This window comes from Podarcis gaigeae (assembly GCF_964106915.1).
Source record: "Podarcis gaigeae genome assembly, chromosome: 16".
Classification (NCBI taxonomy): domain Eukaryota; kingdom Metazoa; phylum Chordata; class Lepidosauria; order Squamata; family Lacertidae; genus Podarcis; species Podarcis gaigeae.
The window spans coordinates 26,609,317-26,621,684 of NC_139693.1; the positions used below are offsets into that span (position 1 = coordinate 26,609,317).

At 45.9% G+C, this 12,368-nt stretch overlaps 1 protein-coding gene across 1 annotated transcript; it reads left to right on the forward strand.

Annotated features, from left to right (window-relative positions):
- Positions 1-1,369: 1,369 nt before the first annotated feature.
- Positions 1,370-10,970, forward strand: DRG1 (developmentally regulated GTP binding protein 1). The gene is made up of 9 exons (XM_083717535.1): positions 1,370-1,628; positions 2,970-3,093; positions 4,073-4,248; positions 5,004-5,073; positions 5,392-5,561; positions 6,644-6,774; positions 7,687-7,854; positions 9,409-9,531; positions 10,852-10,970. The coding sequence occupies exons 1-9, from the start codon at positions 1,587-1,589 to the stop codon at positions 10,949-10,951; spliced, it is 1,104 nt and encodes a 367-aa protein (XP_083573661.1). The 5' UTR covers positions 1,370-1,586; the 3' UTR covers positions 10,952-10,970.
- The last annotated feature ends 1,398 nt before the right edge of the window (positions 10,971-12,368 follow it).

Sequence of the window (12,368 nt, forward strand, 5' to 3'; positions counted from 1 at the left end):
TCATCTGGCAGCTAATAGCTTGCTAGGGTCACTGGCCCAGAACACAAAGTAAAAGCGTGTCGGGAGTTTTATTTAGACAGGAAATGAGACAAGCACATATTCATAAATGGACACATGTTATAACTCTAGCAAAAGATCCCAAACCTCTTGTTAGTGTGTAAGGATACACGAGTGCTGGATGCATGTTCAAACACACAACTGTGGCACCCAGAAGGAAGGAGAAAGCAATCTGTACAATGACCTTTTCCATTGGGAGAAGTGGGGCATAAATTTAACAATGCATTTTCAGAGTCTTCTCTATCCTGGTGGACTTCAGATAATTTGGACTGCAACTCCCATCAGCCCCAGTCCTGAGTTGTACTCCAGAACGTCTGGAGGGCACCTGGTTGGAGAAACTGCATGATGATTCATAATAATAGTAGAGGCGGTAGCAGCAACATTGCACTATCATTACATCTCTGTGGTTGGAGGAACTTTTGGCCTGCCAGGTGTTGCAGAACTACAACTCCCATCAGCCCTAGCAGCCTTGGGCAATGGCCAGGGACTGTAGTTCACACCTGGCAGGCCAAAGACTGCCCACACCTGTTGTATGGGGTACTGTGGTAGGAAGGAATTGAGAGGCTCTTGCCATGAGGTGGCTACAGTCAAGAAAATGGGGTGTCAACAGAGGCAGGGGATAGGAAGGGGATGGAAACTATATTGTTGCAGTTACATGTCATTAGGTGTAGGAATAGTAAGCAACATGTTTTGGGGGTGGGGAGAGAATATAAGCCAGGGGTTCTCACACATTTTCCCCATAGATCCCTTCAAAATTTCAGAGGGTCTTGGCAGCCCACTTATTTTTTTCTGCCTGTTGTAATGCAAGGTTCTTAATTAATTAATCCATTACAGTATTATTATGTTCTGTGTTTTAATGTCATAAGCCATCCTGTCATCTTCCGGTGAAGGGTGGTATATAATTTTAATAATGTGCCGTGTTAGATGCTGTATGGTTTTTAATTGCTTCTCTTATTTCTTATATTTTGTCTTTAATGATATTGTATTCCACAGAAGTCAAACAGTACGATTTAAAACTATATTTTTATCGCTTCTGGAATTAAAATGAAAGATAAGGTAGACAATAAAAGGATAATTCTAAGTATTTAACGAGATGGACCTACCACCTGACTGAGAGCCGCAGCTTGGGAGCGCCTGACAGAAACAAAGCCTTATTTATTAACCGGTCTCTCTATCTGCCTTGTAGGCCCAGACCTGAGCGTAGTAGCGAGGGTGGGGTCTGCGCCTCCTGCAATACCGTCTCCCGGCCATTAGGCGGGAGGAGTCCTTACGGCGACGCTTAAGCTGTCTCCTTTGGTTTCCTCTCTGGCCTCCACTCTATGGTAGCGTCCTCGCTCCCCTCTTTCCAGGAGTCATGGGTGGAGCGTGATGACAGCAGAAAGGCGAGGGTAACTCTCGCACTCCGAGCGCGCCCCCCTGCCGGGCTTTTGTTAGATGTCTCGCGAGAGCCTGTGCTTTGGGCGCATGCGCCGTGCCACAGGCCTGAGGAGAGCCGTCCGTGAGGCACCGCTGCCGCTGCCACCGCCATCATGAGCACGACGTTGGCCAAGATCGCCGAAATAGAGGCCGAGGTAACCCAACCAGCGGCGACTGAAAGGCTCCTCGGCTCTCCCTGTGGGGCCCCAACCAGCGGCTCCGCCCCGCCCAACTGGGCTGTGGAGGAGTCGTGGGCGCGGCTCAGTAGAGCCTCCGTGCACTGCGGCAGTCTATCTGCTGGGGGTCAACAATGCGGGAGGCTGGTAGAAGCTTGCTGGACTGAGGTCGAATAGTATTCATTACCCCCATCCTGGTGCTCTCCAGATGTTCCTGGAGTGCAGCTCCCATCCTTATCGCTGAGCATTGCCGTGTTGGCTGATGGGATTCGGAGTCCCCAGCAGTACCTGGGAGACACCATGTTGGGCAATGCTGGAGCCCAGGGGAGGGAGATACAGTGGTACCTCGGGTTACATATGCTTCAGGTTACAGACTCCGCTAACCCAGAAATATTACCTCAGGTTAAGAACTTTGCTTCAGGATGAGAACAGAAATTGTGTTCCGGCGGCGTGGCGGTAGCAGGTGGCCCCATTAGCTAAAGTGGTGCTTCAGGTTAAGAACAGACCTCCGGAACGAATTAAGTACTTAATCCGAGGTACCACTGTACTTAATTCGTTCCGGAGGTCTGTTCTTAACCTGAAACTGATCTTAACCTGAAGCACCACTTTAGCTAATGGGGCCTCCTGCTGCTGCCACGCCGCTGGAGCACGATTTCTGTTCTGCAACTCCCATCATCCCTAGCTAGCAGGACCGGCAGTCAGGGATGATGGGAATTGTAGTCCAACAACAGCTGGGGATCCAAGTTTGAGAAATGCTGGGCCTTAGACAGACCCAAGGAGGAGACAGCAGAGGAGGGATATATCCCAGCTATAGGCTGCAACCACTAGTAGTTAAGGCTGAAAGTGTGCAGCTCACACAGTGTCACCCAGGAAGCTTCGTGGCCAAGCTAGGATTTGAACCTGGATCATCCTAGTTCTAGACCAATCCTCAGGAAAACAATAATTGTCTGAAAAGTGGGATTAAAGTGCAGCAAATAAACATTTGACCCCTATCTTCCACAACACTGTTGGGGTTGAGCTCTGATTTAAGTTAAGCCTTGAAAATGCCACCCTTCCTTCTGCCTTTGTCTGAGTTTCCTACAGAGTAGGAACAACCCTCTGTAGTTCTTCTGATGGGACAGATACTCTTCCTGTCTCCCTTGCATGATTTGCAGACAACTCCTCACTCCTTTAAATCTCTTCTGTGGCAGGGAAGAGTGACCTGTGCCCTTCAATGTAATATGCAAGACCTTGGAACAAGGTTGGTGTCACTGATCTTTCCCATAAAAGTCCTGGGCTTGTGCAGCCCTCCTTGAGCTTTGTCTTCTCCCCACTCCACAGATGGCCCGCACGCAGAAGAATAAGGCCACAGCTCACCATCTGGGGCTGCTGAAGGCACGTCTGGCCAAACTGCGCCGAGAGCTCATCACCCCGAAGGGAGGTGGAGGGGGTGGTCCAGGGGAAGGTATGTACAGTATTCCAAAAGGATGGAAATGAGTGGCTCAATCCTCAAGTTTGGAGATGGAGCTGTTTTCCTCTCGTTAGCAGAAAAAAGAATATACAAAATACACCAAAAATATGTGCACTTGCTTTGGAAATTATACAGAATTTTTATTATTTAAGATGCTGACTGTAAACTGCTGAAGTAGTGACTAGGAAGGATAGTGACTGGTTTGAGTACTTCTTCCTACTGTTCTCCCATGCATGTTTATTCAGATGTTGAACACCTGAAGGTGGCTTATAGTTCAGGATTGTATGTACACTTGATGTCATGTGCTTTTCCTCCCCTCTCCTCCTCTGGTGATGTAATACAGATTTTGCTTCAGTTTTCAGTTGGCCACAGTTGCACACTGTGTCTGAACCCTAAACCAAACATAACTGTGTGAATCCTAAACATAGTTAGTCTTAACTATGGTTTATTGTTCATAAACCATAGTTGGCTTGTTTCAGTAAACTATTGCTGAGAGTAACCCCAGTTTGGACATAAGACTAAACTTTGGTTTGTTAAAAATAGAAGCAAATGTTTCTGATCTCCTTGCAGCCATATTTGATCAGGAGTTGGGCTGGTGGGAAGATGCAGGGACTTAAAGTCTTCTCATGTAATGCTAAACCATATGCTAGTGTAGCATCTGATTGGGACCTGTATTTATTATGGATGAGCAAGACTTTGAGGCTCTGATGCTTAAATAAAACCTGTTAATAAATCCTATGGGCAGATAAAAATATTTCTCTGATAGGATACCAAATCTATCTCAGGCTGAAGGTATCATCCAAGGGGGCCCAGCCTGGCTTGCTGAGATGACTCTTCTCTGGCTTTCTCCAGAGGTCTTCTCCCCTCCCTTTTCATGCTCCAACTTCCTGGAGGGGCCTGGCACAACGAAGGGGCAAGTGTAGCCCATCTCTTCTGTAGCCTGTCAGTAACAGTACTGATTTCTGCATTGAAGGTTTTGATGTTGCAAAGACTGGGGATGCCCGAATTGGTTTTGTGGGCTTCCCATCCGTGGGGAAATCCACTTTGCTGAGCAACCTTGCTGGAGTCTACTCGGAGGTTGCTGCCTATGAGTTCACCACGCTGACCACGGTGCCTGGTGTGATTCGATACAAAGGAGCAAAAATACAGGTGAGCTCTCTAGATCTGGGGTGGGAGTGTATGTGAAGGATGGAATATCTGAAATATGTATGAAGGACCATTTTCCCCCAGTACATTTCTGGTCTAGGTGGGGAGATTTTTTCCTTTTGTTTAATTAGAGCTCAGTCTGTACATAAAAGTGGATCTGCTTATTACGATGGTATCAGCTGACTTTTCCGAAGTCAAGCCCTCTAGCATAGTATATTCTAGCTATACCAGGAACAGCTTAACAGGATGCCCTCCAGGGATTGTGAACTATAACTCCTATCAGCCTCAGCCAGCATGGTGAGTGGTAAGGGGTGTGAGTGGTAAGGGGTGATGGGAGTTGTAACCTAACAAAAAATTTCTAGAGGGCACCATGATGGCCACTCCTGATCTACACTGTTTGGCAGCAGATCTTCTGGAGATACTTATGATGGTATCACGTTTGTCATTAGATGTACAGGCACAAAGGGTGACAAATATATAAGTTAGAGTTAAATGGCAACGGAATGCAAAAGTACAGTCTCTGACACTTCGATTAGAGCTTAAATGTAGGCAAAACAGAGCAGTAGTAATTGGTGACAGACTTCCTCAGCAAAGCTAAGATTATTGTGTTATTTCCTGTCATGGGACAGGAAACCATTGCCTCTATTCAGACTCAGGTGAATGAAGCTGATCAATATTGATAAAATGATTCTGCTGGTAGATTCTGGCTTGCTGATTTCTATATAATGGGTTTCTTTCCTCTTCCTTAAACCTTACAGCTTCTGGATCTTCCAGGAATTATTGAAGGTGCAAAAGACGGGAAGGGTCGTGGTCGCCAGGTCATTGCAGGTGAGGTTGCTGCTCCAGTATCAGAAATCCTTCTCTGCCCTATCCGTCTTTTTGTGCTTTTGGGAGGGAGGAATCACTGTGTTGTATTTTGTGAATGTTTCGTCTCCATAGAAAGTAGAGGTTTGACTCTTTCCAGCTTCCTTTGCTTGCACCTGATTTAAAGAGCAGACTTTATAAGGCATTCTGGCTTGGAGAAGCAGATTGCAAAACAGGACTGAGAAGTGCTTGGCGCAGGATGCAACTCTTTCTTTCCAACCTCTTTGAAGAGGCAGAGCAAGCGTTTTTTTCAATCCTCTTCTTTCTTTTCTTTCTTCTCAGTTGCTCGAACCTGCAACCTTATTCTGATAGTCCTGGATGTCCTGAAGCCCCTGGGACATAAGAAGATAATTGAGAATGAGCTTGAGGGCTTTGGGATCCGACTGAACAGCAAACCTCCCAACATTGGCTTTAAGAAGAAGGACAAAGGAGGCATCAATCTCACAGCCACCGTAAGCAGGCCTGGGCAGAAAGTGTGCATGCCTCCTGCCTTGTCACTCTGACAAGGAGAGAGTTCTTTGGATAATCTGAATGCTCTTCTGACTGTGCCTGGGTAGTTTTGGAAGAGAGCTATTTATTTAATTACCGTATTTTTCGCTCTATAGGACTCACTTTTCCCTTCCAGAAATTATGGGGAAATGTGTATGCGTCCTATGGAGCGAATGCAGGCTCCTTGACTTCAGCGATAGCAACGCAAAGCCTCCGAAGCGCAGAGGTGCTTTTGCTGAAGCCTGGAGAGCGAGAGGGGTCGGTGCGCACTGACCCCTCTCGCTCTCCAGGCTTCAGGGATAGACGCCTGAAGCCTTTGGAGCGCAGCTCAAGTTCCTGCTGCGCTCCGGAGGCTTCAGGTTCCTTTCCCTGAAACCAGGAGAGTCTTGCTCTCCCAGCTTCAGCAGAGAGGGAGAGCTGCACAGCGCCCCTTCAGCGAAGCGGGAGGAGAAATGGAAGGGACTCCGTTTCTCCTGCCGTTTCGCTGAAGGGGCGCTGAGCAGAGAGGGGGAGATTTTTTTTTCTTGTTCTCCCCCTCTAAAACAAGGTGCGTCCTATGGTCGGGTGCATCCTATAGAGCGAAAAATACGGTACATTTATCTGGGGACAGTCTTTGCTGATCTGGACAAGGATCCCATGGCTTTGAATGGGGTCTCGCTTTGACATAGATTTATTTGTGAGAACAGTAAGAGACTTTTCCTTGTTGCAATGGAAAGGGAAGTATGCTGTGGCATTAGCTGCTGGAATATGGCTAGTTGTACAGAGACGAGAGTCTCATCTGTTGCTCTACCCATTTTTGCCTCTGGATCTGCCCATCACTGACATGAAGCCCTCTGGCTGAGAAAGGTTCCTATCTGATGGTCTGAAAGGTTCCTGTCTGATAGGATCTTCAGATCTGTAGAGCTGGGACTTGCTCACTAATTTGGTTACCACAAGAAAAGAACGGAAGCTTCTTCAAATAGCTCTAATGGAATAATAACAAACCCAAATCTGCTGGGTTCTCCAGAGTTACTTACCTCCTAAATATCTTTTGTTCTTCCATTAGTGCCCACAGAGTGAGCTGGATACTGAAACTGTGAAGAGCATCTTGGCGGAGTATAAAATTCACAATGCTGATGTCACACTGCGTAGCGATGTTACTGCAGACGACCTCATCGATGTGGTTGAAGGAAACAGGTAGTGTGGTGGGGCTTGTGAATCAGACTGGTTGATGAGGTTTACAGTGGTGCCTTGCAAGACGAAATTAATCCGTTCCGTGAGGCTCTTCGTGTAGCGTTTTTTTCGTCTTGCGAAGCAAGCCCATTGACAGCTTAGCGGATTAGCGCTATTAGCGGTTTAGCGGCTTTTAGCGATCAGCTGTTAAGCGGCTTATCAGCGGATCAGCTGATAAGCGGCTTAGGAAAAGGGGGGGGGGAAGGGGAAAAAACCCGCAGGAACTAGCAAGACATTTTCGTCTTGTGAAGCAAGCCCATAGGGAAATTCGTTTTGCGAAGCGCCTCCAAAACGGAAAACCCTTTCGTCTAGCGGGTTTTCCGTCTTGCGAGGCGTTCGTCTTGCGGGGCACCACTGTACTAGGCTGTTGGGGTTGCTTATAATGTGTCGCAGATGCCTTTCAAATTCTTCAGGGAATCAAAATCCAGTGTGCATTTTATATTGTGCAAAGCAAGCACTTTTATCAATATGAATGCAGACTGTTTGGGATGTGCTGGGGCGTTGTGTTGTGGGTTTTGTACTTTTGGAAATCCACTCTTGAGGAGGGTCTGATTTGTGAGGAGGCCGCCTGCCCTCCCACTTGAGTCCAGTAGCCCGGAGCTGTGTAATTGCTCTTGTAACTGCTGAAAGGTGTGGAATAGTTTTCTCGATGGAAGACCAAGAGTGCAGGATGGTCTTCTTTGTTTTGGGACACTGGAACAAGTGCCAAATCTTTGTGGACACGTGGACATAGTAGTTTGGATGTACATAATCTTAAGGGTTTATTCCAAAATACACCTGTCTTGTAACCATGATCATTCAGGAGGGACAGTAGAGAGTAATCACTGTTTTTTTTAAAAAGAAATGTGTGTTGTCAGTGATAATTTATTCTTACAGAGTTTACATCCCATGCATTTATGTGCTGAACAAAATTGACCAGATCTCCCTTGAGGAACTAGACATAATTTACAAAGTGCCTCACTGTGTTCCAATCTCTGCTCACCACCGGTGGAACTTTGATGACCTCTTGGAGAAGATCTGGGACTACCTAAAACTTGTGCGAATGTGAGTCAAGTGTTTTGCATTGTCCAGGCTGAAAGCATCTCTGGTTCCCATTCACTTGGAAATCTGCAGCTGCATTTCCTTCCCCACTGTCCTGGTTTGAGCTGGTTGACTTGCAGGCTGGTCTTTGAAGTTTGCTTCTCTTCCTGCTTTCTTGCTGTAGTCATGTTCTGTCCCATGGTGCCACATGTAAGCCCTAAAATAGCTTTGGACAGTTGTAAACAAAACCTTTGTACAATTTGGCATCATTGCAGTTTTCTATGACAGGATAAATGTGGTAGGGTGATGCCTTCAGTAAACAGAATGGCCATTCATCGGGAATGGAGGGAATTGTGGAGGACAACAGATGAGCCACTCTGGACTTTAAGGGCATGTTTCAGTGGAAAAAATGATAACTTTATGCACATTGATAATTGGCCTGACATTGAGAAGAGTAGGCTAGGATCTTTCTCTGTTCTCTGTGTGCTGGGATTTTTAAAAAAATTTTTTGGGGGGGTACAGGTGAGCTTTTCTTTGTGCTATCCCACCACTTGAATTCTGAAGCACTACAGTTCAGACACAAGGATTTATCTCATCTGTTTTCTGTTGCTGCAAAGCAGCCTTCTCCATCCTTGTTGGAGAACCTAGAGAGCCAGTGTGGTGTAGTGGTTAAGAGTGGTAGACTCGTAATCTGGTGAACCGGGTTTGATTCCCCGCTCCTCCACATGCAGCTGCTGGGTGACCTTGGGCCAGTCACACTTCTTTGAAGTCTCTCAGCCCCACTCACCTCACAGAGTGTTTGTTGTGGGGGAGGAAGGGAAAAGAGAATGTTAGCCGCTTTGAGACTCCTTCGAGTAGTGATAAAGCAGGATATCAAATCCAAACTCTTGTGCTCTCCAGCTGTTTAAGGCAGCAGCCCTAGCCAGCAGCTAGGGATTATGGGAGTTGGAAATCTGAAAACATCTGGATGGCACCAGGTTGGAGAAAAGTATTCTAGAGGGTATGACCTGAACCAGTGGGTTCAAAGTTCAAGAAAGAATTTCGATAAAACAGTAGGAAGAACTTTATGTCAGCACAAGTTATTTGGAACAGCTTGCGTTAATGGTGCTGGGGGACTCCCCTGCCCTGGAGCCTTTAAGCAGAGGCAGGCTGGCTGGCTTCCTATCAGGGATGCTGCAGGTAGTGGGTGTCCTGCATTAGAAGAGTGTTGGGCAAGATGACCTCTGTAGTCGGTTCCAGCTCTATAATTCTGAAAACTATTACACACCCCTCCTTTCTGCCAAAGGAGCCCAAATGTGGCAAACACACAAATAATAAAGGCAATTAAAAACATCTGAAAACAATTTTAATATAGCTGCAAACTGGGAGAGATCTCTTTTTAAAAGGCTTGTTGGAAAAAGAAGGTTTTTGAGAGGCACCAGAAAGACAATGGAGATGGCCCCTTCCTAGTATTCAAGGCGACAGAGGCCTTAGATGATGAATCTTTGCCCCGGGTAGAAGGCAAACCTTGTTTGAAATGTATCTGTGTTTTAACGTGCTGTAGCATCTCCTTTTGATGACTCTAAATTTAAATTGCAGTTACACAAAGCCCAAAGGGCAGCTACCAGATTACAGCTCTCCCGTAGTCTTGCCTTACTCTCGGACCACAGTGGAGGATTTCTGCATGAAGATCCACAAAAACCTGATTAAAGAGTTTAAGTAGTAAGTACGGCCTACAAAGCAGCCAATTTTGCTCCCGCAGTCCTTGTAATGTCGCAGCACCAGGCAACAAAAACATCGACTCAGGCTTCCTTTCAAATAGAAAATGACTAGGCATTGGGAGGTTCAGCATTTCTGTGGGAAATTAACTGTAGTCTTTTGTCTGATCGTTTTTCTATTCTCCTTGTAGTCTTAGACAGCCTCGAAAGCACTGGGTCACAAGTACAAGGCTTTTCGATACGATACAATAACTTTATTTCATTCAGTTTTGCAAAAAAAACCCAAGCCTTTGAAGGATATTTCTCATAGTACTATCACTGTGATGGAACAACTTGTACTTTGTAATTGAAAAGTGTATCAAAGGGCAGGGAAGCCATTGCAGCAGAAGGGAAGATAACAGTTCTTCGTAGTGGAAGATAAGTTGCCCTACGGAACCAGAAAATAGATTGTTACAATGACATGCTACATGGGGCTACCTCAAATACTGTTTGGAAGCTCAAGCTCATGGGTAGGCAAACTAAGGCCTGGGCACCGGATCCGGCCCAATTGTCTTCTAAATCCGGCCCGCGGACAGTCCGGGAATCAGTGTGTTTTTACATGAGTAGAATGTGTGCATTTATTTAAAATGCATCTCTGGGTTATTTGTGGGGCATAGGAATTCGTTCATTTCCCCCCCAAAAAATATAGTCTGGCCCCTCACAAGGTCTGAGGGACAGTGGACCGGCCTCCTGCTGTTGTTTGCTGACCCCTGCTCTAGCTGCTACTGGGCTCTGGAGTGGCATGCAAAATCCAAATCATATTCTCTGTGAACTGCTGTGGCTGCCTATTCTGAGCAAGGTTTTGATACCGACTTACAGGGTTCCAAAAATGGCTGAGTCCCCCAGATGCTTGATGGGGCACATCTGTTGGTATCTCCCAGGCCACCAGTTGAGATCTTTGGAGTAGGCTTCTGTCATTTTGGGCGAAGGAAGCCTGTGCAGGGCGTCCTTGAATTTATGAAATTTCCTGTTAGTAAAGATGTGTCAGGTGTCATTATCACATGTTCTGTCATTTCCTGAAGGTAGGCTGATCATGTCTGTATTATCTTACTGTTGCTTTGTAGTGGTTTTTTAATAGCCAAAATTCTTTTATAAGTGTTTTGTTTGCTGCTTGTTTTATATTTTATTTGTGAGGCACTCAAGAGAATTAAAGAATAGCAGCCAAGAGAGATTAGTGAGATTCTCTGACCTGTAGAGAGTATCTGAATTTCTGGGGAAGCCTCACTGCTGGTGATCTATATAAACTGGAAGTGTAGTATCTCAACTAAACGCTTTTCTTTTTCAGTGCACTTGTGTGGGGCTCATCAGTCAAGCACAACCCACAGAAAGTTGGGAAGGATCATACCATGGAGGATGAAGATGTCATTCAGATAGTGAAGAAATAAAAAGCTCTACTGGGCAATTTGTCATGACTCCTTCTCCTCAGTGACTGTTCAGAAGCTTGTTCTATTTGCCGGATGGTTGAATGTGTGTGTGCTCATTCCTATCTTAATCCTTCTAGGAAAGTCAGGTGTATTAGCCATGGGAGCAATGAAAATCTGTTTGCTGTGTGAGGCCTTGGTCTCTATTGCTGTTTTGACTGACTGCACAGCCTCACACTAGGGCGGGGGGAAACCAACCTGCAGCTCCTCGCCACCCACAGCTAGACTGTAGCTCCAAGCAGCCAGCCTGGCAAGAGGGAGGCACAGCCCAGCAACTGGAGGTCCACAGCTTCCCCATCCTTGCTGTAGTGTAGATAAAACACACAAGGAAGAAAATGTGCAAGCCTTCTGCTTTGCTTTGTGCATGAGGGGCATACAAAAGTAGCATTCTTGTCATTATATGCTTGTGTAAATAAAGCTTGCAGATAAAAACTTGAATATTAATTCCAGAATGGTGCTCATGCCTAGAACTTAAACGCAGTGTATGCCTATAACAAGCTTTTGCGAGTATGGGTTAAGAGCTTTGCTTTTTTCCACCTCACTCTTCCCCCGGGGATTTTAAGACTGGCACCTCTCATTGCTGTTTGAAATACATAGAAATGTTTTCTTCAAGCTTTTCCAAAATTGACAGCTTTGTACAAAAGGCGTCTCTGGTATACCAGTGATGATAAAACAGCTGCCTATAGAAAAACCCACACATCACGTGTGTGCAGGAGCCCATTCCTGCTCCCCACTGAATGTGGCATTTAGATACAAGAGTTGCCCTGATGGTGGTGGAGGTAGAATTTAACTATCAAGATTAGACAGCCAGAAATAACCTTATCCTCACCCCAGCTGCTAGATGCGAATGGCATAATTTATCTGCATTATGTGAAGTTATTCCTTTCTCACTGCCTAGCATCATTGGATGACCCCTACTTCCTCTAGTGTTTATACAGTAGTATCTTTCTTTAGTGCCCAAAAAACTCAGCTGCGCCTTTCAATAAAAAAAATGTTTCTATTCCCTTGTTGTCACCAGGTGGAATAGTGTTTGAATAATATGTGAAATGTGAGACAATCTTAACATGGGTGGTTAGGAGAGGAGCAGGACCCTTGTTCCTAGCTGCTTCCATGTAGTTTAAGGGGTCAATGCCTATAGCACACAACAGGATTAATTATAGAGTATTAGTTTTGAGGTGTCTGCCAAGATTAAGCTAACACCAGGTGCACTAACACCCCATTAGGTAGTCCAAGCCCAAGCTCCATTAGAAACTTCTAAAGCTGCTACTGAGAACTGCTGCTCAGCCCATTCACAAGCATCTTGCAATCCACACATTTTGCCACCTTAAAGGCAAAGGGACCCCTGACTCTGGGGTTGCAGCGCTCATCTCGCTTTCCTGGC